Genomic DNA, 25,648 nt, shown 5'->3' with positions numbered 1-25,648 from the left:
TCAATAATAATTTCTAATAGGGGCTTAATGGTATCCATGGTCACAGTCACCTTATTGCAGTTGGATTTTTGCTGGTATCAATTGACTTATGTCTTTAAAATATTAACATCTATGAAATACATTGTCATTTTTCTGACAAATCCATGTGAGCAGACAGAAATTCAGAGAGAGCTGGAATAACAGTACCAGGATGTATTTTTGTTTTTTTGTCAAACTTGCAATGCATTTCTTGATCAGAGCCAATTAAATATAGTATGAGGAAACAATATGACGCTATCACAGTATCAACAAAAAAATACTTAACATGATTAAATTTTTTTTAATAAAAAAGATGAAACCGTTATTCCTTCTGCTGCCAAGATTATGATGATTATTACAGCATATTTTTATTATTTTGGTGCACATACCTAAGTAAAAACATAGAATCAAATAAAATTGATCAGATAATTAGTAGATAGTTTTTGTGCAGAATGTTTCACAGATTTGCCTTTTTTGCTCTCAGCACAAGTTCATGAAGTTGATAATAAATTCACTGGGGCTGTTAGAATAATTATCTAAGTTCATTTACTTGTGAGTTGATCTTCCCTCGTTTCTGCAGAAAAGACAATCACGACTGGTCTGAATCCTTGCTAGATAGGAATGAAAATAAACCTATCAGGGGCTTTTATCTTTTGTTTCAATTCCTGATGAAGTGGCTTAAAACAAGGATTGTGACAGCTGCAGCCCAAGTCCTGGTTACATCTTTGCGTTGTGGCTGTTGAAGCACTAAAAACACACACTGCATTTGCCTCTTTGTAAATACTTGAAATATCATCTGTTTCATTTGGACCTGGATTAGTGGAATAATTAAACTTTTTTTATATGTGCCTGCATATTTGGCATTAAAACAAATGTTGATGAAAATCTGACATTTTCAAGCATCGATTAATTGACTCCCCCACAGCCAACAACTTGAACAAACCTAACCAAGGTGTATTAGTACTATTCAAACTTAGGGGCGTTTCAAAATTAATGAACATTTTGCGCATTTAGAGACTTGAAATGCCAAGCGTGTTTATTTGCTTATTTGGCATTCCTCCCCCTTAAATGAAAACACTGTACAGTGAGCCTGCCAACGGGGTTAGATGGTCACTTTTAAACCATGTGCTCTTTGTGCACATGTATCAGCTGGACTGATGAATCCCGGGCTCTGCATGTTCTCAGACGAGGCCGGGTCTGGCAGCTCTGCCTACTACTTGATTAGGCCACTGTGACAACCCAGCAGCCTGGTAAGGTCAAGCCCTACAGAGTGTCAGAGAGGTGGGATGATGATCTATCTCTCCCAGGCCTCCATTTTTAACCTATTGACTTTGTTGTTTTTCTTCTTTGTGTCAGCATCAACTTTTTGCCCATCTGCTGGGGACGTGTCTCCCATCAGAGTGGGACAGTCAGGCAGTTAACCCCCTGTTTACCTAACGTGTGTTTCCTGGCGACAATGAATCAGAGTTCATCTGTTTCTATGGTGATTCCTCAGTCAAATATTTGATAGGTCCATCCATCCATCCATCCATCTTCTTCCGCTTATCCGAGGTCGGGTCGCGGGGGTAGCAGCTTCAGAAGGGAGGCCCAGACTTCCCTCTCCCCGGCCACTTCTTCTAGCTCTTCCGGGGGAATCCCAAGGCGTTCCCAGGCCAGCCGAGAGACATAGTCTCTCCAGCGTGTCCTGGGTCTTCCTCGGGGCCTCCTCCCGGTGGGACGTGCCCGGAACACCTCACCAGGGAGGCGTCCAGGAGGCATCCTGACCAGATGCCCAAGCCACCTCAACTGGCTCCTCTCGATGTGAAGGAGCAGCGGCTCTACTCTGAGTCCCTCCCGGATGACTGAGCTTCTCACCCTATCTCTAAGGGAGAGCCCAGCCACCCTACGGAGAAAACCCATTTCGGCCGCTTGTATCCGCGATCTCGTTCTTTCAGTCATGACCCAAAGCTCATGACCATAGATGAGGGTGGGAACGTAGATCGACCGGTAAATCGAGAGCTTCGCTTTTTGGCTCAGCTCTCTCTTCACCACGACGGACCGGTACAGCGCCCGCTTGACAGCAGACGCTGCGCCAATCCGCCCGTCGATCTCCCGCTCCCTTCTTCCCCCATTCGTGAACAAGATCCCGAGATACTTAAACTCCTCCACCTTTACCTATTTGATAGGTAAAGGTGTTAATGTATTAAAGCTACTAACTTATTTGGATTATGTATGAGTTTGTGTTTTAGAATTTCTAAATGTACATTGCTCATTTGTCAAAATGAGGCCTGATTAGAAGTATTGTTTTAGAGTAAGGTTTAGAACTGAGTGCGAACTGAGTTTATGTATTTATGAATAAATAAAGTTGATCCAAGCACTCTTTGTGTATATAGAAAGACGTAATATGTATGCGTGCGTGAGCTATATGAACAAAACTGAGAACATCCTTCACATTTTTGTAAATATGTTTGAATCTTTTCATGGAATAACACTGGGGACATAACACTTTGATCAAATGAGTAAAGTAGTCGGTGTTCAGCTTGCATGACAGTGTGAATTTGCTGTTCCCTCTAAATAACTCAACTCACAACCTTTTGTTTCCAGTGGTTTATGTCTAAACCACAGATTTTTTTTTGTAGATCAACAAGGCAATTCAAAGTGCTTGAAGTGTTTTCAAAGTCAGTACATGCCTAAGTGAAAATGTCTAAATTGTGCCCAAAGTGTCAGTATTTCTAGTGGACACCATAATTTTCCAGCAAAGCCTTAATTCATATGGGCACAGAGATCGCAGTAGTTTCATAGGTTACCACTGGAATCCATCTTTCTGGTTCCTCAAATTGGGGCTTTATGAGCTTTTTATGATGTAAAGCACTTTGAACTGCCTTATTTTTCTGAAATGTGCCATACAAATAAACTTGATTGATCATAGAGGTTGGCTAGTCAGACGATGGGAAGATAGATGGAGATAAAACAGGGCAGAATGTGAAGACTGATGTTAGAAATGCTGTCTGTTTTAGCTGAGCTTGAGCTAGTTTGCTACAAAAAATGTCAACATCTCAATGTTGGTGTCTGATAGACACACCTCAAAAGTTTTACAACTGTTATATCAAATGCACACCACACTTTTCGAATTTTATCAGTACAAGCATTTTCGTCCACCTAAGAGTCATGCACTTCTTTGACATGGTTCATCACATAAAATCCTGTCACAAAACACGCTGAAAATTATGGGAAAAAGGTGGAAAAGTAAAAATAGTATTTCTGCTTTTGTGAGGTGGAGTAGCCATTGCTTTTTGTTTCCTCACTCCGGCAGCAGAAAGTAAAAGGAGGAAGGTTTTAAAGAAAAAGGAGGAGCCGTTTTCTGTTCATCCTGAAGTCATACTACCCAGCAGTTTCTGCTTTAGAACAGTGTATTGTTACTCCATTTTATCTGTCAGCTGATTTCTCTCTTTGCGACACACAATCTTTAGTTCAATTAGCCTCCAGTTTTCTGTGCTCTGCTGTTTGTTTTTTTTTCTGTTTTAGTTGAATGTCAGGAATAAAACTGCCCAGTTAAGGAATAAAACAGGTCAGCTTCCTTCAACACTATGCAGCTCTACAAAGCGGGTTGGGTTTTTGTTTGCAGCCTGGTTTTATTTGTATGAATTTATTCCAGGCTCATTAAACAAAACGTTAAAAACCTTGTGACAGCGGGGATTATCATTTCATCTTCTATTATTCCTGGGTCTCAACTGACCCCGATGTTGACTCCCTCTTTGAAACAATCCCAAAATCTAGGCCAACAGCTGGATAATAAGTCCTGCAGAGATTTGCTAATAAGTCTTCAGCACTCAAATCAATAATTGGCAATTGCTTTAGCTGAAGTGCACATCTAAGCCTTCTTTGTCACTCACTTGTATCTTCAGAGAAAGACTCACAAAAGGCAGCTGAGACGAGATCATTAACAGTCTTCCCAAATTGAAACAGTCATCGAGAGTGTCTTTAAATGTCTCCGGAAGCTTTTGGTTGAGTGCAAATGACATCTCGCTCATTTTGCTGGTGGCTACATGACTGATGTGTAGAATGAGACAGTCCCCATGCTTTTTTTTTTTTTTTTTTTTTTTTTTTTTGATGCTTTTGAAGGATCCGGAGGTTTGAAGTTTATGATTCTGAAGTGCCAGCATATGCTTAGCGAGATACGTAATTTGACACACAGACATCACAGCCAGCAAAATCTTTCGTCTGACTGCCTCGAGTGTCCGTGCCGGGCGCTTTTTCAAGAACACTTTACAACTGTCACAACTGACTGTCAGCGTGCAAATGACACACGCAAACGAGCTCATTTTGAACACAGCGAGACAGCTGTCATATCAAAAAATATGAATCCGGCCTAAAAATACCATCAAGCAGATCTTGAGTGTTTTAGAAATTAATTTGCTATTTAGGAAGCAAAGATTTTTTTTTCTTCCCCGTTTTAGTGTTGGTTTGTTCATTAAAGTAATTTAATTAACTGCTCATCCTCCAGAGTGAAGCTAGATTAGAAGCAGGAATCATTGAAAGCAACACAGCAGCAAGAAGAAAGAATATCTTGCTGTTATTTCCCCTTTCTCTGTCAATAAGACACTTTTAACTGAGTCACCTAGCTTAAAAGTAAGCGGACAGCATTTGATCTGATAAATATAAAATTCGGAATTCTTGCTTACAGTCAGGTGAGTAAAATTAAGAAATTCTGTGTGTTTTGTGAATGCTTAAAGCTTCAGTGTGCAAATTTTATGAACATTACGTTTGTTATAAATGTATTAAAACTGTCACTATGTCGCGACAGTTTAGCTCCTATACTTTATCCTTGTGGTCATACTGGAATGAGCAGAAATGCACCACTACCAGTCAGAAACAACCAGTCAGAGCCAGGGAGATGGTCGTAATGGTGTCAATCATGCTTGTATATCCGTGCTTAGTGTACTAATGACAGTGACATAAGGTACCGTTGCAGGAAAACACTTTATCTACCATCATTGGTGGCCTGGGCATTCACCGAAGTCTCCAGTGTGGAAAGCTGCAGCCTAGAGAGAGAGGAGAGCCACGAGATCGGCCTCTGATTGGTTGTTTCGGACTGATATTTCTGCAGGACAACTCAATGACTTCTGGAGTAATAATATTGGGACAGTTTAAAACATATTTTCTTTCTCCTTGTGGACACGAGGACAGAATACATGTTTGACAAAAATGAAAGGCGGCATTTCAGGAAAATAACTTTGTATCAATTGTACAGCACAGAGCTGGAAGTCCCATGATTTGGGGATTCTGCGCTGCAGCAGCACGTGGCCACTGGCCTCATTATAGAATCAACCTTGAACTCTACAGTGGCTTAAGAAAATGTGAGACTACCTGTAAAAACAAATTGATGCAAAGTAGAACCGGACTCTGCATGTCCGTGATCTAAACATGCCACTACAGACTCCTAATTATTTCATATAACTGCATATGCATGCAAGCAGATTCACATAGAGACACACTGGGTGGGGATAAGGAGGGGTGGGGTGGCGGTGGGGGGGTCAGAGCTGCAAACAAAGTCGCTGACATTGTGGCACTTCTTTGGCAGCATTGTGCAGGTGTTGTCTGCACACACAGGCCCCTGAATAAATGGATCTGAAATGATTTACAGAGGGTGTCTGCCACCTGAGCACAGACACACGCATCCCTCTCCGCATACACATATAACGCCACGGCTTCTGTTGTTCATGAGGAGGTGCTGATGCAGAGGTGCGCACAAATACCAGGGGGAAAAGGCGGAGCTGCATCTTTGGCGAAGTGAGATAAGGCTTGGTTCGATCCTGATTCCGATTTACTGGGACTATTTGTTGTCAAACACAATGGAAAAAGGGACTGAAATAGCTTTCAAAATAGCCAGTCTCTTGGCTTTTACATAGTTGCAATTTTCTACAAACACAAAAAGTTAATGTGTCCACAATTACACTCTTAAAAATGAGACACACCACAAAGAAAGCACCAGGACACAAGATAAGACACTTAGAAACATCTGGAGCAGCTGTTTTCATCAAAATGTGTTCTCTAATAAAGTGTGAATAAGATAATAGATGTACACTATTTTAGTGTACTGTATCTATGTTAGCGTGCCATTTACACACTCACACCCTGTCCTTTTAAAACCAGCCCTCTCCTTGCTTTTTACATGTTTGAGCACTTGTCAAGGGATGTTTATGTCAAGGGACTGATTAGATCCCAAAGCCCTCTGATGGATAAGGTTCATTCATCCTGACGTCCACTGATATTGGTGTCTTTGACTGGTGAGGCAGATGCATTGATGAGAAAAACGATCAACAGGACAGACAATTTTACAGAAAATAAAACGTCTCGTCATCTGGATGATAATGTGCTTGATTTTTGCAGTGTTATTGAAGTATTTTCATCATGTTTGAACTAATTTAGAAAGTTTTGTTTAAATGTTTTGAGGAATTGAAATAATTTTGTCTAAAACTTTTGCGTTAACTATAACTTTGTTGACATGGCCAGCAAATTTAAAATGTGGCTAAAACTGAACAATTAGAGTCTCAAAGAAAAATCTGTCACACAGTACCCCAGACATGTTCACACACCTTGATCACATGTCTCACGTGTTTGAGGGGCAAGTCTCAAATCTTTAGTGCACAACTTAAAGTTGAATCAGAAGTCTTTTAGATTTTTAACTTTAGCATGACTGAAGTTAGTCTCAAACTTAAGTCACCCTCTTGTTCCCAAATTTAATGTAAACTCAGAATGTTATGAATAGATACATTATTTCAGCAAACTGCTTTTATAAAGTCACTTGCCAATGATAAAATACATAAATTGTCTAACCCTTCACATATAATATTATTTAATAATAGTTCAATTATTTCTATAAGTGAAATAGATTTTCACTTATTAAATAACTTAAGCCTTTTAAAAATGGCTATCTTTAGTAGAGATGGAAATTAGTTTTATGATTGTTTTATATCATTAGCAATATCACACCACAAATAACCGGAACCAAACAATCTGGGGATAACAGTCTTGGTCCTCTCTCTGCAGGCCACCAATAAATGTTTATATCTATTCCCAGACAGATCAGAACATTGGGAATAAGACGCTGCTCAAAATGTTATGGCTGATTAGAACATTTTCTTAGAGCTGTAATATCACTATATTAATGTTCCCCAGCTAAAGAATTTCAACCTAAGAGGCATAAAAGCAAAGGAGGCGTTTTATGATAAAGTGGTCTGAATTTGATGACACGTCTGGTGCACCTCTGTCATCTCGGCTCATTTTAAAATCACTGTGTGTCACTTTCCAGCATCAGGGCATGCTAAATTGTCAGGGTTAGGGAAAAATTACAGGGCAGGGTGCAAAATGGTGCCTAGTAATAACACGCAGTGTGATATGACGTGTTATTCATATAACATTTCGGGAGTCCAGCCCAAAATGAATAAAATGCGGTTTATTTTTTCACGCCTGTGAATATGTACAGATGAGGCTTTTTAGAAGCAGGAAATAAAGCTTGAACCAAATGAAGAAAGGAAGGCAGAAGCTCCCATATAAATGCAGATAAACCGCACAGAAAATGTGTTTTATTAGAAAATAATTAGGTAACATATATTAAAGTCAAATAAGTAATGAAAAAATAAGACGTAATACTACAAAATCTTTTGGTACAGATTTGAGGCATTCTAACAAGTTTTATATACATATATAAATTGAGTACAGGCCCTAAACTACATAAAGTCATCCAAGTGAACTTTTAATACATAAAAGCTGAACCCATCCAAATCACGATACATTAAATACAATTTTTTCTGATGTCATTTCAGTTGAAATCTAAACAAATGCATTCCACCTTTAACTAAATATTTCTGATTTAACACTGTAAAAACAAATGTGATCAGGTGATCACGACAGTTAGTCAATTATTTTAATCTGTGAAAAAGGGAAAGTTATCTTTCAACAGGAAGGAACCAGCAGGACCAGAATCAGGAAGGTGCGACCGTCTTCTTCAGCAGCAATTCGGGAGGATCTGCTGCAGAAACAACAAAAACACAATAGTAGAAAATTTAAAATGTTATGTTCCTTTACCTTTTTCCTTTACCTTTTTAAGATGTTTGCCATGTCAGGAAGTTGAAGTTGTGAAAGTTAACATTTGAGTCTTGAATGAAGAATAAAATATTTTTATTTGGTCCCAAGGAAATTCTCAAAGTGCAAGTTAAAACTTCTAAATTCAGTCTATTTACAGGACTAAAGCTACAGAAAACCATAATATTTCCCTTCATGATCAAATGAATGCTTAAATTCCTTAAAGCATAAATTCCAAAATAATCCTGATTACTGAAATTTTTAATTTCTGAATTGTAAAACTGAAACATGTCTGTAATATGGCTTTATGTTTCAGCAACTAAAGATTTCAGTTGGGTGTTGCAATAAAAAACAGTAAAATTAATGAAAAGACATCCTGAATATAGCTATTCAGGATAGCTATATTCTGAATAGCTATATTTTTACATTGCAGTGCTATGTAAAGGACTCCCTGAAAACAGTGTTAGCTTCTGTGCTGTTTGCCACGGTTTTCTTTTTCCCGTCATTCGTCTAATTTTAGAAGCTATGATTGAAGCTTAATAGAAAAAGAGTCAAGACAAAGTGAGATAGTGGTGGAAAAAAACACAATTACTATGGTTTCGAGCACAGAAAACAGGTATGCATAAAAAAGGGTTTTGTCATAATGACAAAAAATCTCTGCATATTTGGTCTTTGTGAATACTACAGAAAGTATATATACAGTATATAAATACATATATTCTTTTTTAACTAAAATCTTTTCACATGTGGATAAAATACAAAAGAGCTGCAGCGCTCATGCTGTGAAACCTTTGGAAATACCAAATAAATTCTCAACCAGCCTGGCTTAAGCTGATCATAAAATTGTCCCTATTAAACCACAGAAATGTAAAGAATTGATCCTTCAGAGTGGCTTCTGTGGATTAACATTAAAATAATTTAACAAACCATAATAACATAACAATTTTGCATCACTATACTTCACTTGGTAGTTATTTTCATGCGTTGGGGAGATAATCCCAGTCTGGTAGAGTTTAATGAAATATGAGGAATTATGACCACTTGAAAATTTTTTGTTGTACTCCTGTTTGTGATTAGTCAAAACACTTTTTCTCGAGATGGATTGATGAGCTCCTACAAACTTTATCAGTTGTCTAATAGAGTTTAAAATGGTGGTTTGTATGAAACGTTCCACCATATTTCATTTTTATACCCAAAAATGCCCCATATGATGGGGCTAAAACCAAAAAAGTACAGCTTGGGGAAAAAAAAAGAATGAAATGGCCTGCAGCCATTCTGGTCACTCATTCCTGAAGTTTCTAGACGTTAGTAGACGATTTCTTCTATTGATGCTTGATAAACTCAAAGAGTTTGACCTGGAGCAATGCCACTGAAGTTACACATTACCTGCCAGCAACTGTAGCTACTGGTGGGAGATGAGGGGAGTGCTTGGATTAATCTGAGCTAAATGCTGGATGTGGTGTCAGTGAGGGATTGGGTGACGCAGGGTTTTTTACCGTGGCTCCAGGTATTGTCGTTTCTCTTGGAGCAGAAGCGTCATTGATCAGGGTGATATCTGGCAGGAGGAAACGTCTCGTTAAAGGCAAATATTTCACAAGCTTTTCTGGCGTCCAACAAAAATTGTCTCGTAAAGACTTTCCATTCTGAGTCAGATCGAAGACAGAGTCATTCTGTTTCTGAGATCCGTCTTTTGTCGGAGAGATAATAGCTTTCCAAGATCAGACAGAGTAATGTTTGTGAGATAGAAGCACAGCTGGATCGTAGCTCCATTTTCTTAAAACGTATTGATTATAGTCGAGTCGGGCCAATTCCTTCGACAATCAACTGAACTGTCCTGCATCCGTCCTTGTTTCTTTAAGACAACCTACAAAAAAGAAGCAGAAGAAACGAGAGCCTCCAATAAAACTAACATTAATGGCGTTGGGATATGCAAAGTTATGCAAATTTTATGCACACTGTCAACCTACATTGTGGCCGTTCTTCACTCGTTTCAAAAGGTGCGGCTGCAATTAGATGACAGTTGATTGAAATCGTGCGCGTTTTATGATCCAGTTACTTTTGTGCACTGACAGGGTGTTGTGCAATTCACTGACAGTATATTTTCACTGCGCGCAGAGATTAACTGCTATTATTGACCCTGATGCAAACCAGCGGGTGATGCATTTCAGACAAACCACTCGTGATCCCGGGTGATTTGCATACGGTGTGTCATTTACCATATTCCCTTTTCTTACCTAATGATTTATGCTTTAATATAACCTGCAAAGCAATATGCGTGCCGTACCTTTACAGTGACTTAACAAGACTGAGCCGGGGAATCTGAAATGATAGTTTAAGGGCTGCAGGGAAAAAGAGAAGTCTTATCAGTTAAGACTTGCTTTGTATGTTGCCCCCCTCCCCTCCCTGCTCTCCTTGGAAGGCAGAGGTGCAGTTGATGAATTCTTAAGCAGATCTTGCTGATAATTGTATTTCATAACTGTCATACAGAGAGGGACTGTCCGCTGAGAAGCTATTTGTGTCACCACATCCCTTTCCTCCCTCTGCCTCTCTCTTTCTCCGCAGCCTCTTCAATAAAGCTCAAATCACGACAGGGATTGTTAAATCTACCTCCGAGATTATTAAATCCAAATGGAGAATTTATGGGTGACACTTCATAACAATTAATCCCAGATGCTTGATTAATAAAGTTCGCCTCACACACCTCCCCCTCCTCCTCGTTTCCCTTTCATCTATCCACATTCTCTCCTTCATCGTCACCCTCTCCGTCACTAAAGTTGTCCTGTTTGAGTGGGATGGAGGTGGAGGAGGAGGAGGGGAGCAGACGTACGGGTGGCAGGATGGTTGTCAGGGACGACATGGGTGTCATTCTTTTTGATTAATGGAGCATTGTGACCCTGCCTCTACCCCCCCCCACACCCTTCCGCTCTCTTCCTTTTTCGGCATGCCCACTCACCTCTGCAAAGCCCCCAAGCCAACCCCTCCTCTACCTCAACACCAGGTAAAAATAGATGTGGGCCAACTTATGTGAACCGTTTGCATTTATGCACGGCATGATCTGATGGGAAAGAAAGATGGAAACAAAGAGAAGGGAACTAAATGGAGAATTAGAAAGAGGGCTGGAAAGATGGAAAACAGAAACGTCAGAGAAGAAGAGTAACAAAATAAAAAAGCAGATCGAAGATGAGAAGAAATAGGCATGCTAAAGGAAAGAACTGGAATTCGGGAGAATGTCACCTAGCTAACCTTCACTTCATGTTAAGTCAGCTGAGATTAATTAGTTGAGTGAGTCTGAGCAATTAGGTCAGTAGTTTAAGAGTGTGTGTGTGTGTGGGGGGGGGGGGGGGCGGGGTGCGTGAGGGGGGGGGTGCATTTTTTTCCACTTCTGTTTCTAGCAAGATTGCTGCTGTAAAAGAGGATATATTTACAGCAGGCTCCACATTTATTGGTAACCCTGGTAAAGATGTGTTAAAAACCCTGGAAATAAATGTATCCTTCACTGCTGCAGCAAAACCTAACAGTGTTTTTTAAATATACCTTTACTTCAAGCACATATAAAACAGTTACTGATTCCAATAGAATAAATGCAACTGAAGTTTTACTTAATGATTCACTGATTTAAACTGATTAGTGTGTGGATAAAATCCAAATGAGTCCTATGGGGAATAAATATAACCTGAGTCAGATGCCCATTTGTTTTAGCAACTCTTCAAAATGCAAAAAGACTACATGAGGTAATAGCGTCTTAAAACCAGCAGACATGTATTGTGTTGCTATTATTTAGTACATTAAAAAAGTCTAAATGTAGGTCACTGGAAGTTAACAGAGGCCTTTAACATTCCCCTACTCAAAGGAAAACAATGTTGACGATTTCTGTTTGTGCCACACAAGTCATTTATGCTACCATCATTTTGAAGATAATAACATAGGAAAATAGGTCGTCATTATTATTTGAACCCTTACATCTATTTTAAAGGATTGGATTGGATTTTAAAGGATTTTTTTAGTATTCCAATTCCTAATCTGTAATCTGGACAGCACCGACACAGACTCTACCACTGCTGTCAGTCAAAGTTGCCGAAAAGTGAACATCCCAACTGATGCACCACAATAAGCTGATCCAAAGTAAGTTGATAATAACTTGCCAAGTGTCTGAGGAGGAGTTCTGACCTTTTTCAATTTTGCTTTAGCTTACAGTTTCACTAAATATTGTGAGCGAGCAGCTGGCTAAAATTTGGGCTGCAACTTTCTAAGCGCTCACATTGCCAAGTGTACATCAGATGCTAACTTCAGTGTTGTGCTTTCCTGAAAGAGCTGTAGTCTGATCGAAAAAACCCAGGTAGCAAAAAACTACTTTCTCAGGATCAGATCTATTATTTGTACTTTGTTGCCTCAGTGACAAAAGACCAAAGATCATGTCGGCTTGTCAAATGTGAACACAGTGCGAGTTTCTGCTTCGTTTTGCACTCTTTATGTAGTGTTGTCTTCCACCATCTTTTCCTTTTCCACAAAGATAAATAAATCATTAAGAACACTTCGTACAACCTGTCAACAGAAACCACTGGAAATATCTCAGTTTTGGAAAAGAAAGGACACAGTCAAGACCAAGCTTTTCACTACTTACTTATCCGTTCTTGGCACATTTAATAAAATAATTAGTTCAGATCTTCATTACTTTTTTACTGCTATTAAGTGAAACAAAAGTTTAATGGAATTGTAAATAATGCCACTATGTAAATATTCTCCAGATAAATTAATGAAATATGACTTTAAAGTACCTCTCGCTCAAATAGAATAGAGAATAGAGAGAAAACATAAGCCCTAATTAAAGGTTTCCATATTGATGATATATTGAAATTGTTTTTGAATTTGTTGCATTGTGGATGTCTGCTGTTGTTCTATGTTGAGGGTTGGATTTCTGCTGTATGGCTCTGCATGCCTCATTAACTATGTAGATGACAGACATTATGTCAAAGCAGAAAAACTCAAAGATTTCAGTGTGCTGACGTCCACACCTGTATTGTATAAGTTTGTCTAAATCTGTATTCACATTCTGAACGAAAAGGTCTGAGGTTCTGATGTTAAGGAAGGTGAAAGGTGAGATTATACTCCTGCAGTAAAATATGAAATTATTTAGAGTTTTTTTTCCCACAATTGTCAGTAAATGTACAGTAAATGACACTGTACCTGATGACCAGAATACGTAGCTCGTTCAGTGCAGAGCTTGTAAGAGTCGTCTCTCTCGGTGGAGTCTGGTCTTAAGAAGGTATCACCTCATGTAGCTTTACCAATAATTAATGCACAAACCTTTCAAAGACAGATCTCACTTATTGCTTTTATCCCCATCCTGTACAATCCAACATCTACGCATTAATTACATTATGTTTTAAAAATGTTGACGCATTCATTACAAAAACCTATTGTAAAAGACTGCCATGCATCCCGAGCTGATGCTTGTTTATGGAAAAGCAAGATCTGCAGTGTGGTGTGTTGGTGAAGGTCCATTTAAAACAGTATGAGCATAGGGAACCCCCTCAGACAAATCCTTGAACCAGTAAAGGCTTACAAAAGATCATATTTAACAATGATGGCTATATATTTTCCTTTTTGCAATTAAAGAGTCCCTCTGTGTAATTTAATGCTTCTTTTCAAGTGTCGGGTCCCCCGAGACTTGGCCTGTAGCTATGCCATCGCTCTTGGTGATTATCATTAATGAATGTCGGCGAGGACCATCCCTCAATGTGACTAGAGAGGAAACACAAGCCCTAATTAAAGGTTCCTATTCATAAATATACGCCTGGAACTGCACAGATCGAGCGGCGCCCAGGCACACAAGTCATGTTAATGTCAGGAAAGCACATTTTTTAAGAGCATTTTCTCCCCTAATGTGCGGCACACCAGCGGCTGTGACAGATTTCAGCAGTCAAAGCCCCAGCGAGGGGATCTGTGCAATTTGAGATTCGCAGATTTACATTTAAGTATAAAGCCCAAGATTAGGATGCTCTAATTTGACACACAAGAGGACTGATGACAAAAAAAAAAAGATTTGACTTCTAGCTGTAGTCTTACAGTTTAGCTTAGAATTATGATACATTTTAAGCATGTTATTCTCAGAGACTTTTGTGCAATTTCCAATGAAAAAGGTTTAACAGAGCTTCTGGAGATGAGGCATCGTGTAAGGTTTAGAAAATGAAAATGTTTAACAGGTTTACAAGATGTCACTGGAAATGAAAATAATCCCAGTTGCTTGTGTTCCCTCATACATTTGAATTTGTCATAAACAGAATTTGTTGCATTTTGATGTTTAGCAAAAAAAAAGGGATATTCTTATGCAGAAAAGATCATGATAACATTGGGAATTATGCTCTGCTTGACAAAAAAAAAACTCAACTCAAACTTGTTAGGAAATAGAAGAAAATGGTGCTCGAAAAGATAAACATTTGGTTCCTTTTCTTTCATCCTAAATGGCAAAAAAACCCTGCTAATTGGAGTGCATGTGTCAGTGAAAACAAAAGCCAAGGGAGGAGGAGAGGGAAGCATGAGTGTGTATGTCAAAGAGGAAATGTGGATATGTCATTTTGTTCAGCCCAGCAGGGTTTTAAGCAAAGTTGTTCCAGGAAGCAGGAAATTTGTCTTGTAAAAGTTTGGGCTGTGGTGCGACACACAGGAAATCATGTTTTGTTTTGTTTTTTAGTATTAATTTACAATAAGACGTCCCGTATAAACCACTTAGAAAAATAGTATTAACGTTATTAATTAAGCTGTTATCCCTTTATAAATCAATACTAACCAGTTATAATACACACATGCTGGCATAAACGGTTAGCCACTGATGAAATCCAAACGGTTCTGCAAATCTAAAAAGATAAATTCTCATTCACCCTGAAACTAACGCAATGTAACTGCATGTTATTGAATTATTAAAGCTTTTGGGTTGAATTATTACTGTGTTTTTAACAATGTATTACAATAAGACTCTTAAAGGAATGTATAAATAGTTAATACTATTATAGCAATTAGTTAATAATATTAATATTAACCCATAAGGCACATTTGACATAATAATGCCGACTCATGACACTATTCCAATCTTTTACTAATGAACTGAAACTACTCATTATTGATCTATGAACTCTTTCCAGCGTTCAGACACTTAATTTTTTGTGAAATATTACAATTAGACTCTCCTTAAAATGAATCAAAAAGTCATGATTCTGATATTCAAGCTGTAAAGCCTTTATAAATCTTCAATAGATATTTGTAAGGCAGCAAGGAGTCACTCAAACTATTCATCCATTCATCATCTTCTGCTTACCCAAGAAGGAGTCATGGGGTAACAGGAGGGAAACCCAAATATCCCCAGTGATATTTCAGCTCATCCAGTCTAAGGTTGTTGTTGTTACGCCTTTAAGTCGTCATCAAACAATCTTCCAGTAGTTCCTTAAGGAAAACTGAAAGCCATTTCTTATTGCCATGAATGTCTCCCATGCCCCTGATTTTGCTTCTGTAAACACAGAAGTTGCAGTCCGTCTGTCCACAAGGTATCTGAGTGCCGTTTCCCTAAAGACAAACCTCAGCTCTTTATCACCGCTGGTGTCCACAAGCATTAGAACAGGCACCAATGATCTTCAGGCCAGAGTTCCTAGAGGTTGCATCTGCAATGGAGGTTCTGAACATGATACGTTTTGATTTCATGTTCCCAACCCATCCACAAGAAGTGAATTGAAGATATTCCAAACTTCTTTGTTAACTAGATGTTTCCGGTTCTCCCATTCGTTTGGATTTACTAGGTTTTCCATCAGCCTCTCCTGCCACCTGATTCAACTCACTACTAGTGTTGGATCCAGTGGTGTGTTGTACATCTTTTCCTCTCTCTCTTCACCTAAGTGTTCAAGACATGACACAGAAGATTTGCTTACTCGGTTACAGACTTGTTCATTGACGTTTCCCCAAGTAGCTCAGTACCAGAAACACTTGTGAACAAACCTTGTTCTAGAACTAGGTGTTCATTATGGACATCTGGAAGTCCGATAGGAAAACACAGCTCAGAGTTAGTTAAGGGAAGCTATCGCTCCCTGTCACACCACTCCAAGTAACGCCGTCATGCCCCACATGAGCAATGAAGTCCCCAAGGACCACCACAGAATCCCCACATGGAACCAAATCACTACACAATCCAAAGATGAAAAGAAACAGAGCAACCTAAATTGCTGTTTGGTGCAAAAAGCCCAGGAAACAGCCAAATTCAGCACAAAGCCACAAACAGGTGACCGTTTCAATCACTGGGGCAAACTTTAACTCAAATGCACTCAATTGGATATTTGTGAGTAGCCCCATACCTGCCTCTTTACAGAGCAATTTCACTACTATTATTAATTTATTAGGACAAGCTATTTTTTTCTGCCTCATCTAAATGTATTGCTAAACAAACTGAAGTTTCTTATTTTTGTCTCTGGGAGGTTTGAATCTTTTAATAAACTTGTATCTGTCACTACAGTGCTGCACTTATTCACATCCTTTCATCTGAACTGGCAGTCAAAAAAAAAGCTTGGTTAAAAAAAAAAAAAACTTTTGTGGGGGGGATTACAAACCTTTAATTGCATTGTCAAAACCCCACAGAGACACATCGTCTCACGTCACATTTAACAAGTAAATCTCTATAAAATATCAAAAAAACCCTTCTTTTCTTTCTCTTGGTCTCCATACTCGCAGTATATGGCACTTTAATTATGCAGCCTTATCTCGTAGATGTGGAGATAGAGCTCATGTCAAAGTTAGAGCCTATTCTTTATTAATTTCTTAGTGTATATTCCTATATTCAGCCTGTCAATGGATGAAATCTGATAGGACCCATCGCTGAATCAAGATCACTCAAGATTAGAAAGAGAGGTTTTCTCATAGGATGCAAAAGGAGCTGTTAAGGTATTTAAAGTTTCTTATGAGGGGTTTTTGAGTGTGTTTAACCTCTGAGTTTATTTGAAAGGAAATCTGTGGTGCGGTATTTGGTGATGCATGCAAGAATAGCCAGGAGGATTCCAAATCAGAGAGTTAGTGCAGAAAAATGCTTGGGTGATTAGCCACAGGCTAACATGTCTGACTCCGGATAAATTAGTCATTAACATTAAGAGGAAGGCATTAAATAGTTTCCTTCTGTTTGATGCTGCTTCCGTGTAATTTCCTGTAACTCATTCAAAAATACATATATTTTTTAGCTAATAACATGACAGATTTGTTTGCAAAATGTGTTTCCTTAAACCACCGAAAAAGGTTTTTGACTCATTAGCTGCTGTCAAACACAAATTAAATCAGCAGCGGTGTTTCACTGTGTTGTGTTTGAATTTTTTAAAAAGAACAGGAGGGATCGTTAAAGCTCGATAGTGTGGAACATTTGATGAAAACTACAGGATAAAGGAATGCAAACTAGTTGCAAAAAATGATGAAAAGGTACCAAAGATAAAGAGACAGAAGAGGGAGAAGTTTGAAGCATTTCTTTTTGTCTTCATTTGAATTGTGTTTTTCGGCGTCAGAAGCAACGCACAATGGCAAGTGTGAGGAATCAAAAAAAAAAATGTGAATGCACATCATCAAGGCACAAACATGTTGGCTTTATTCTTTCACTTTAAATGCTCATTAGGCTTTACAAAGAATTTTTTATGCTAGATGGTTAAACAAAAAGGAAGAAACTGAATTCAAGACAGAATCCTAAAAAAAAAAACAACCCAGCTCCACACTTGTCAAAAGAACAATTTGTGATTTTTATGTATTTATCTTTTAATCACAGGTTTCCTCTAATTACATATTAGAGTGAGAAGGAGCACGTTTACAAGTAAAAATGTGACAGTATCCACTTTTTCTTTTCTCACCTGATTCGACATCCTGCGTGCAGGACTTCTCTGCAGTGTGTCTTCTCCTTTGCATGATTGTGTCAGAGCTGCGGAGACAGAGGACAGAAACAAAACAGGTTCCGCTTTAATGTATGTGGGTATATACATGACGAGGACACGCATGTTCTTGCCCGCTCTAAGGGGACGGGGGGCGGTGGTGCAGGAAACGGGGGGGCTCCGTGTCAACATGCTGTCACCGTGCCACCGTGGTTACATAGAAGGGGGAACAGGGGAGTCTTCATGTGTAAAAGCAGAGGGTGACGGGAAACAACGGCTGTTCACGGATTGTGTTTGTCTTTTGCGTCGGTCAATATGTGGACACGGACGGGTGAATTGAAAGGTAGTGTGTGTTTCACACGCATCACACTCAACATGCTAAATGTTTAGTTGTGGGGAGTGTGAGTGTGTTTCTGATGCAGAGGACTGTGAAAATATAAGCCTGAAGGACAGAAAAAGTGTGAATATAATTACAGAACGCTCTACAATTATCGTCTTAAAAGCACTCTGCTTTGCTGCTACAGTTATTTTAAACTTTTTAAATCGTTTGTGATTCATCAAAATGTGGATATTGGCAAGTTTAGTCCAGAAGGCAAATCAACAGACATTTGCTTTGTATGTTCTCCTGTCTTTTCCATTTTGAAGACAGTCTGTCTTAATATTTGTCATTTTTATCTCCTAGGAGAACTTAACAAACCGATCACTAATTAAGTGTTTGAAAACACTCTGATCAACATTTAAAAAAAAAAAAAAAAAGCTATGTACAAATTAAAAACATGGCTTAGTTAAACTTGTTTTGGAAGGAAGGTCAGTGCTAAAAATAATTGTGGATTTTGAGTTTTTGTATAAACAATATATTTTTTTCTCAGTGAGAAATTTATCTCCCGTTGATTCAGTGTTATTAATTAAAAGTAGGATTATTCCAAAATTTTCAGTGTGAATTTATGCTACTGCAGTAAAAATTGCATTTATTCTAAGGCTTTTTATGCATTTTCATCAGGATGCCAATCAGTGCAGGGCAAGGCACTGTAAATACAAAGTGGATTACAGAAAATTATACACACATAAAGAACTTTAGAGAACCTTTCTATTAAGAATACATCCTAGGATGAACAAATTAGTGGTAAATAGCTGTGGCCCGAGAGCTAAACTTCCCCACTACACACACACACACACACACGCACTCTCACAACCAACTATTGGCCTCAGATTATGTTTAACACAGTTTGTACTTTCTGCTCCGTACAAACTTGTACTGTGAGGATGATCAAATGTCATTTGTAATTCCCGTTACTAAATAGGTTTCGCAGAGAAAGCAAGTTTGCAAATTAACATTGCAAGATGAAATATTAGCTGTGCAGTTTTCCTTTATTACACACATAAAATGATTGCTCTTTTTTTTACTTTAGGCAGTAATCCTTGTTACTGGAAGAGCAGCAGGGCTCAGTTTTCTGACTCTAAATTAGAAAACGTGTGATCCAAGATCCGATTAAACGTAAAGCGCTGCTTTTCAGGAAAACGCGCGCTGGAGCGTTGGCTAAACCCGGAACACGATCTGATCCTGCAGTTCCTCCTGCACACTTTTGATGGAAACGTCGGTGACGTAGGTCGGCTTCATCACTCAGCGCGCAGGCCCCTTTGACAGACACATGTTGGGGCGGTACTCTGCCGTTTCTTCTCCCCGCCACATTACAAGCTGCGTCGGTTATCTTCCAGTGCGCGCCGCGAATCCGGGTACGCGGCTCAGACGCGGACGGACAGCGGGCAGCAAAAAAAAAAATTAAAAAAAACCTGCCGAGGGGAATAAAGACAGAAACTCACCAGAATTAGAACTGGAGAAAGTTTTGACTCCGTTTCTGTAAGATCGGAATCCATGAAGCTGGAGGAATGAGAAGAAAAAAAAAATAACAGCAAACAAAAACAAAAAAGAAAGTCCGATGCGCACAGCGCTGGATTTCATGCCATCCAAGTGATTATTTAAAGAGAAAATAATCTGATCTCCCTCTTAACCACCCTCACGTCGCCTCATTTGAAACAACATATTAAAGCTCAAGTTGGGGGCTCTTTATAAACACTTTATGGTAGATAATAGTTTGGACGGAGAGGAGGCTATTAATGGAGTCTCCAGTGGCTCCAGAGCCCCTCCCCTTCACCAGAAGCCTCGCTAAAAAGGTGTAACGAATCGATCTGCAGCCTCCTTTGTCCCAGTAAAGAGGTCACTGAAAATATACACAATGTTTTCTTTTTCTTTCTTTATCTTTTTTTTTTTTTTTTTTTTTAAACTGTGATGCAGAGGAGCTCTGAAGGAACTCTTAAAACTTGTGTTCAAAAGAGAGAGAGAGAGTTTTGGGAATTTTCAGAAAATGCTTTTAAAAAAGCTTTATGTAGTAAAAGCAAGCATGTGTGTCAGATCTGTGATCTCATTAATCATCCAGATCTATTGGTTTAAAAAAATAACCCATTTCTAGCAACAAATAAAGGGTTAAATTAGGTTTTACACTGTAAAACATGTTTCTTTTGAGGCTGTTAAATTCTAGTCAATACAATTATTCCAAATCAAGCAGATAGGTTTTAAAACTGCTTGGTAATGAGTGAAATCTTAGACACAGCTTACATCTTCTGTAGAAATTTGTACAATTTACAGCAAAAAAAAAAAAAGTTAGGTTGACATATGAGTTGGATTATAGATCAGCAACAACTTTGTGAAAAGCAGTGGCTGGTAATGAAACTTGTTGCAAAAGCTGCTTTGTTTGAGCAAGAATTTAAGTTTGTGTCCTATACTTTAACTAGATTTTGCAGCAATTCCCCCAAGCATGTGGTGACAGCGGAAAGGAACCATCCCCTCTTAACTAGAGGGATCTTCCAGCAGAACCAGGACCAGTATAAACGACTAGAGGCTGATAAGCTGATGATGGCTGGTAAACTTATACATCATTTCTGTTTCAAATTGACAAAAATCTAAGCAAATAAATTGTATATACCGACATCATTGGATAAATTATTTGATTTGATTTATTAGAGTAGTTCATTTTTAGCCATAGCAGATTAGTGAAATGTCAACTCATGTATTTGAGATAAAAACAGGAGACAATTAACTGGATTGTACCTCAACTTTGGGAAACGCAGGAGCGGAGATGTTAAGAAATGCATTGAACAACAATAGTTACTAGCAACGAGATGCTATTGCAACAATTCAAATGAGAATAGATTAAGAATTCTAATTAAAGACTTTAAAAAAGTAGAAATAAACACAAAAACCTACTTATGATTCAGACAACTGGTGTAAAAGTAATTTGATCACAACAGAAAACCTAAAATAATTTAAATTAAACATATGCATGTAGGCTATAGTGAACTTAAGAAATGGGTTGTTATGAATAAATAACATTACTCTCGTAATAAGATAACACAAACTGACAACGAAACAAACTTTTGTTGTTGTTGTTTTTGTTTTTCTCCCGCCACTCATTCTTTTGTCTGAGCGCGGGGTCCCACGCTCTTCTTCCGTACGCGCACGTCGGGGACGCACCTCTCCTCAACCCCTGCTTAGGAAAAAGGAGAGCCATCCCTCCTTTACAATAATTAGAGTTGCAGATTGACAGGTGGGCTCTGACTGTCAGGGTGACGCTTGTCGGAGGGGTGGAGTAAAAGAAGGAGAAGGGGCCCGGAAAGGCAGCTGGATGTGTCTTGTCTGTCAGTAGCAGCCGTCTGAAGGCGATGTGCGCACATTTTTCCCCCTCTCTGCGTGCGGGAGACTATCCAGGGGGGCCTTGGGGGGGGGGGGGGGGGGAGAGAGAGACGACGCTCCTTGTTGTTACTTTTCAGTCGAAGTGCGTTAGATGTAATAAAACAACAGGAAGCAACAAGAAGAGCAGGCCTGCTTATTTCCCGATGAGTTTCTGAGAAATTCCGAGCGTCCGTGTTTTGACAATCGGACGGTGTTCTGTGAGTATTTCATTATCCAGGTGGGGGCGGGAGAGAGGAGAGGGGAGGAAAACTGGGGAGGGGGGGGGTTGAAGGAGGGGGGGAGACGGGGTCTCAACACTCGCGTTTGACTGACTGACATATACACCCCTGTCCGCTTTAAGCGTGTCACTCTTTCCCCCCCCTCGCTGATCTCTTTTCCCGATTTTCGTCTTCGCAGCGGAGCTTTGGAGCGCGCGGAGCTGCGGCTGGAACCTGGCCGGGACCGGAGAGACACGAGACACGCCAGAGCCGCACTTCAGACTCCGCTCCCCCGACAAGGCGACGCGATGTGTTCCGTTATCGGAGCGGCACGGTAGTCCGAGTCCGGCGGCGGGAGCGCGTTTATTCGGATGGAAACGCGGCTGATCTGAGATCTGCACCGAGCTCTTTTCCGACCACATCAGCCCTTCCTGGAGTTTTTTTTTTTTTTTTTTTTTTTCCCCTGATCGGACGAAGTTAACGATTCCTACTCAAAATCATAACCCCCCCCCCCCCCCCCCCCCCCGAAAAAGACGTAAAGATTTAGAAACTCTTCACCCTACGAGGGGATCTACACTTTTAAATAAAACCACCTTCGTTCGCTTCCAGCTTTGTCCGCTGTTTTGATCTCTGCATGAACAGTCAAGCGGAAAATCCCGCAGCAGCATGCCGAGGAGAAAGCAGCAAGCACCGCGGCGGTCAGCAGGTAAGCCCCCAGCTCTGCAAACACACACACACACACACACACACACGCACACACGCACTCTGAAATCTGCACGGATAGTTTTCTTCACGGCAGCTTATACAACAAACTTCTACATCAGTTTTCTATAATGAACTTTAGAACTCAGAACCTCCCAATTCAAAAGCAGTGAACTTTTCTAGTTCAAGTTCTACAAAAATAAAAATTACATGTGTGTGTGTGGATTTTCTGTTGTTGTTTTTTACCCCAGCGTTGTTTGAAAAGAAAAGAATGAAAAGTTGCATATTTCCAGCTTGGGTTCCGCTCTGGGATTGCCATCCTTGATTTGATGCTTGATTGGTCGTCTGTCATGCAACTTGCCTTTGATCTATTCATTCCTGATAAACATAAGTAAATCATTCACCACGTGGAGACGCGCATGCGTTAGACTCTCTGTGGATTAAGAAAAAAAAAAAAAAAAAAAACAGGCGTTTTGAGTGTGAGGAGAGGGTCACTTTTTAACCTTCCCACGGAGGAAGAAAAAAGAAAAGACAAATTAGAAGAAGAAGAAGAAAAAAGTTCTCATGTGGGATAAACAGTTGACGATTAAACGTCCATAGGGGAGGCGGAGATGGGAGTGAGGGAAAGAGGAGGGGGTGAGGGTGCTGGGGCGTAGCGAGATCACAGGGAGATGATCCTCAGACGCTGCAGGGTCACTCCAATGCCTTCAGCTGACCTCTAGAAAAAAAAGAGACGGCAAAAAAATAAAATAAAAAAAAAGTGCATTTCATGTCCAGCTTAGTGTGGGAAACTTATACATCGAATTCCAGAGTAACAACATGTGAAATTCGTCAAGTTTGAGTTGAAAATGTTCCAGACAAAAAGGGAAAAATCAGGCTGATTAGCTCAGTTTATTTATTTATTTCTTTTTATTTCCAATTACACGACGTGATTTCATACTAAGCTAACGGCTACACAGTTACAAATGTCTGCTTCCAGCGTGTCGCGAGGCGACCGACCCCCTCCTCCCCGACAGATGCGAGCGCGTGATTGACTGACACGCGTTTCCAGAACGACCAGCGAGCGCGGCGCTTTGAAGTTTCACGCCGTAATGACCAAAGCCGAATAAAACAGCTGCAGAATGTTAAGCAGCTATAGGCGGTGGAAATGTGAGGTTAAGCAGACTTAATCAAGGTTGTGACGGAGCAGACTTTGAACTCTGCGTGGCTGTAGTCTCTAATTGAGCAAAGCTTTGGGGATGGATGGATGGATGGATGGATGGATGGATGGATGGAGACGAAGAACAAGGGGGGAAATGAGTTGTGTTTATGTTTCCTGTATTTGAGATATCCTGTATTTTACAGCCTCCTTCATCTGAGGTGGCCTCATTTTGGGTTTAGCGTTTTATATTGTGATCGTATTTTTCCTCTTTATCCCGTCTTGGCATGCTCTGGGTTCACGTTTTTGGACAATCCCAAAACGTTCAGGGCTAAAAGTTAACATTTTACAACGCATTAGCTCAGCTTTGTCACAAATACTGAAGGTTGGATATGCACCTCAGCAAGCGAGAGAGCTTCTCAATAGGCCTTTGTATGCCATTTCAAATGGGCTCTGTTTCATCAGTCACAGTGATGATTTTTTTTTTTTTTTTTAGACCCGTAATGGCGCTGCACCCTATCTGCTTTATGACCAGTGACAATACATCAGTGTTCTCTGGTTTGGAACCGCATTACTGCATCTGTTAGTTTTGGCGGATGGATGCAGAGCCCTGCAATCTGAGCTGCAGAGACTTTTTTTTTGTTCTATTGCTGCAGTCATTTGTTGTCATTTCCAGGAGGTTTTGTCTCTCTCTCTCTCTCTCTTTCTTTTTTTGTTGTTGTGTTCTAGGGTCGATTAGTGACATAAACGGTGCAATGATCATCTGTAACATTACACAACTAGAGATGACAATCTTGACGTCAAAATCAAATCTGGGTTACCTATCATCCAGTCAACTTAGTTCTAAAATAATTCTAAGGGTAAAATGACATTAACATTTCACCGATTCAATACCCGTTTACACTGATACTACTTTGCCTCCTGCTGAGTAGATTAGTCTCCTAAATGCTTCTTTATGCTATGAACTCATGTGTTTTTTTCCTTACAACGTTTAAAGTTGCATCATTGGCTCAGGAAAAAAAAAAAAAAAAAATCCAGCAGACTTTAAAACTTTCCCCGAGTCTCGTTGAATGGAAACTGGATCTTGCAGTTCCGTGTTTACATATGCATTACAGCAGGTTTGATCAGTAATTACAGGAGTTTAATTAGCAGATGGAAGAACACACACACACACACACATAAAAGCCATAACTCGGAGCTGAGGTCGCTGCTAGAAAATGAAAACCACCGCACGTCTTACTTGCGCTCCTAGTTTGCCAACTGCAGTATCTTAAATCAAACCCTGACACTCGGAGTAATGAATCTGTCAACTAATCATTCAACACATCACTGTGATTACAGCGTGGCACCATGTCGAGTGAGTTCCATGAGAGTTAAAAAAGGGTTTAGCATTAACAAAGGGAAAAAAAAAAAAAGTTCTTCTGTTGAACATTTAGCTGTTCTGTCTGAGGAAAAGTCCAGCCACAGTAAAGCGGTTGGAGCACTCAGAGTATTCTCGCTTCCTTTGGATAGACCAGCTGCACTAGTAGGTATGGACTGAAGTGAGATTCACTTCAATTTTTACTGATACCAAACAAAAAAAAATATCACATGATCTAATTGCTTTTATTTAAAAACAGAAAAGCAATAATTAATCCTGCTGCTGAAATAAAATGGGATGTACAAAACTATAACTAATCCTTAACTTTTTTTTCCCCCTTATTTGGTGCATACTTAATTAAATTCAGCTTTGCAAAAAAAAAACAAACATTTTGCCATTCCCTTTTTATAGTAACACAAGCTGATATTGGCAGGTTATTCAGTCAGACTGTCTTGGTCTCAAAACAGCCTTTGTCAGAGTGAAAGATGGTGATACTTTAGTTCCTAAGGTAAGCGAGGAGAAAAAGTGTAGCAGCCTTCTTTC

At 39.6% G+C, this 25,648-nt stretch overlaps 1 protein-coding gene and 1 long non-coding RNA gene across 5 annotated transcripts in view; one reads left to right on the top strand and one right to left on the bottom strand.

The window, feature by feature from the left end:
• Positions 1–7,568: 7,568 nt before the first annotated feature.
• On the bottom strand, positions 7,569–25,355 carry LOC114156349 (uncharacterized). 4 transcript variants are annotated; one of them, XR_003597931.1, is made up of 4 exons: positions 23,012–25,355; positions 17,943–18,010; positions 9,579–9,946; positions 7,569–8,029 (listed from the first exon to the last, which is right to left on the bottom strand). It is a non-coding gene; the product is annotated as an uncharacterized LOC114156349 (long non-coding RNA). The 4 variants fall into 4 exon arrangements; XR_003597932.1 differs by lacking the exon at positions 23,012–25,355 and adding an exon at positions 22,854–23,004; XR_003597929.1 differs by lacking the exon at positions 23,012–25,355 and adding an exon at positions 19,782–21,272.
• The window catches only part of LOC114156347 (teashirt homolog 1-like), a 37,082-nt gene continuing 33,209 nt past the window's right edge, over positions 21,776–25,648 (top strand). Inside the window, exons 1-2 of the mRNA XM_028036724.1 lie at positions 21,776–21,905; positions 22,105–22,611. Of these exons, the coding sequence (XP_027892525.1) occupies positions 22,572–22,611 (40 nt within the window). The 5' untranslated portion in view covers positions 21,776–21,905; positions 22,105–22,571. The remainder of the gene's footprint in view (positions 21,906–22,104; positions 22,612–25,648) is intronic.

Source organism: Xiphophorus couchianus, chromosome 13 (assembly GCF_001444195.1).
Source record: "Xiphophorus couchianus chromosome 13, X_couchianus-1.0, whole genome shotgun sequence".
NCBI classification, from domain to species: domain Eukaryota; kingdom Metazoa; phylum Chordata; class Actinopteri; order Cyprinodontiformes; family Poeciliidae; genus Xiphophorus; species Xiphophorus couchianus.
This window is presented reverse-complemented; position numbering and strand designations above follow the sequence as displayed.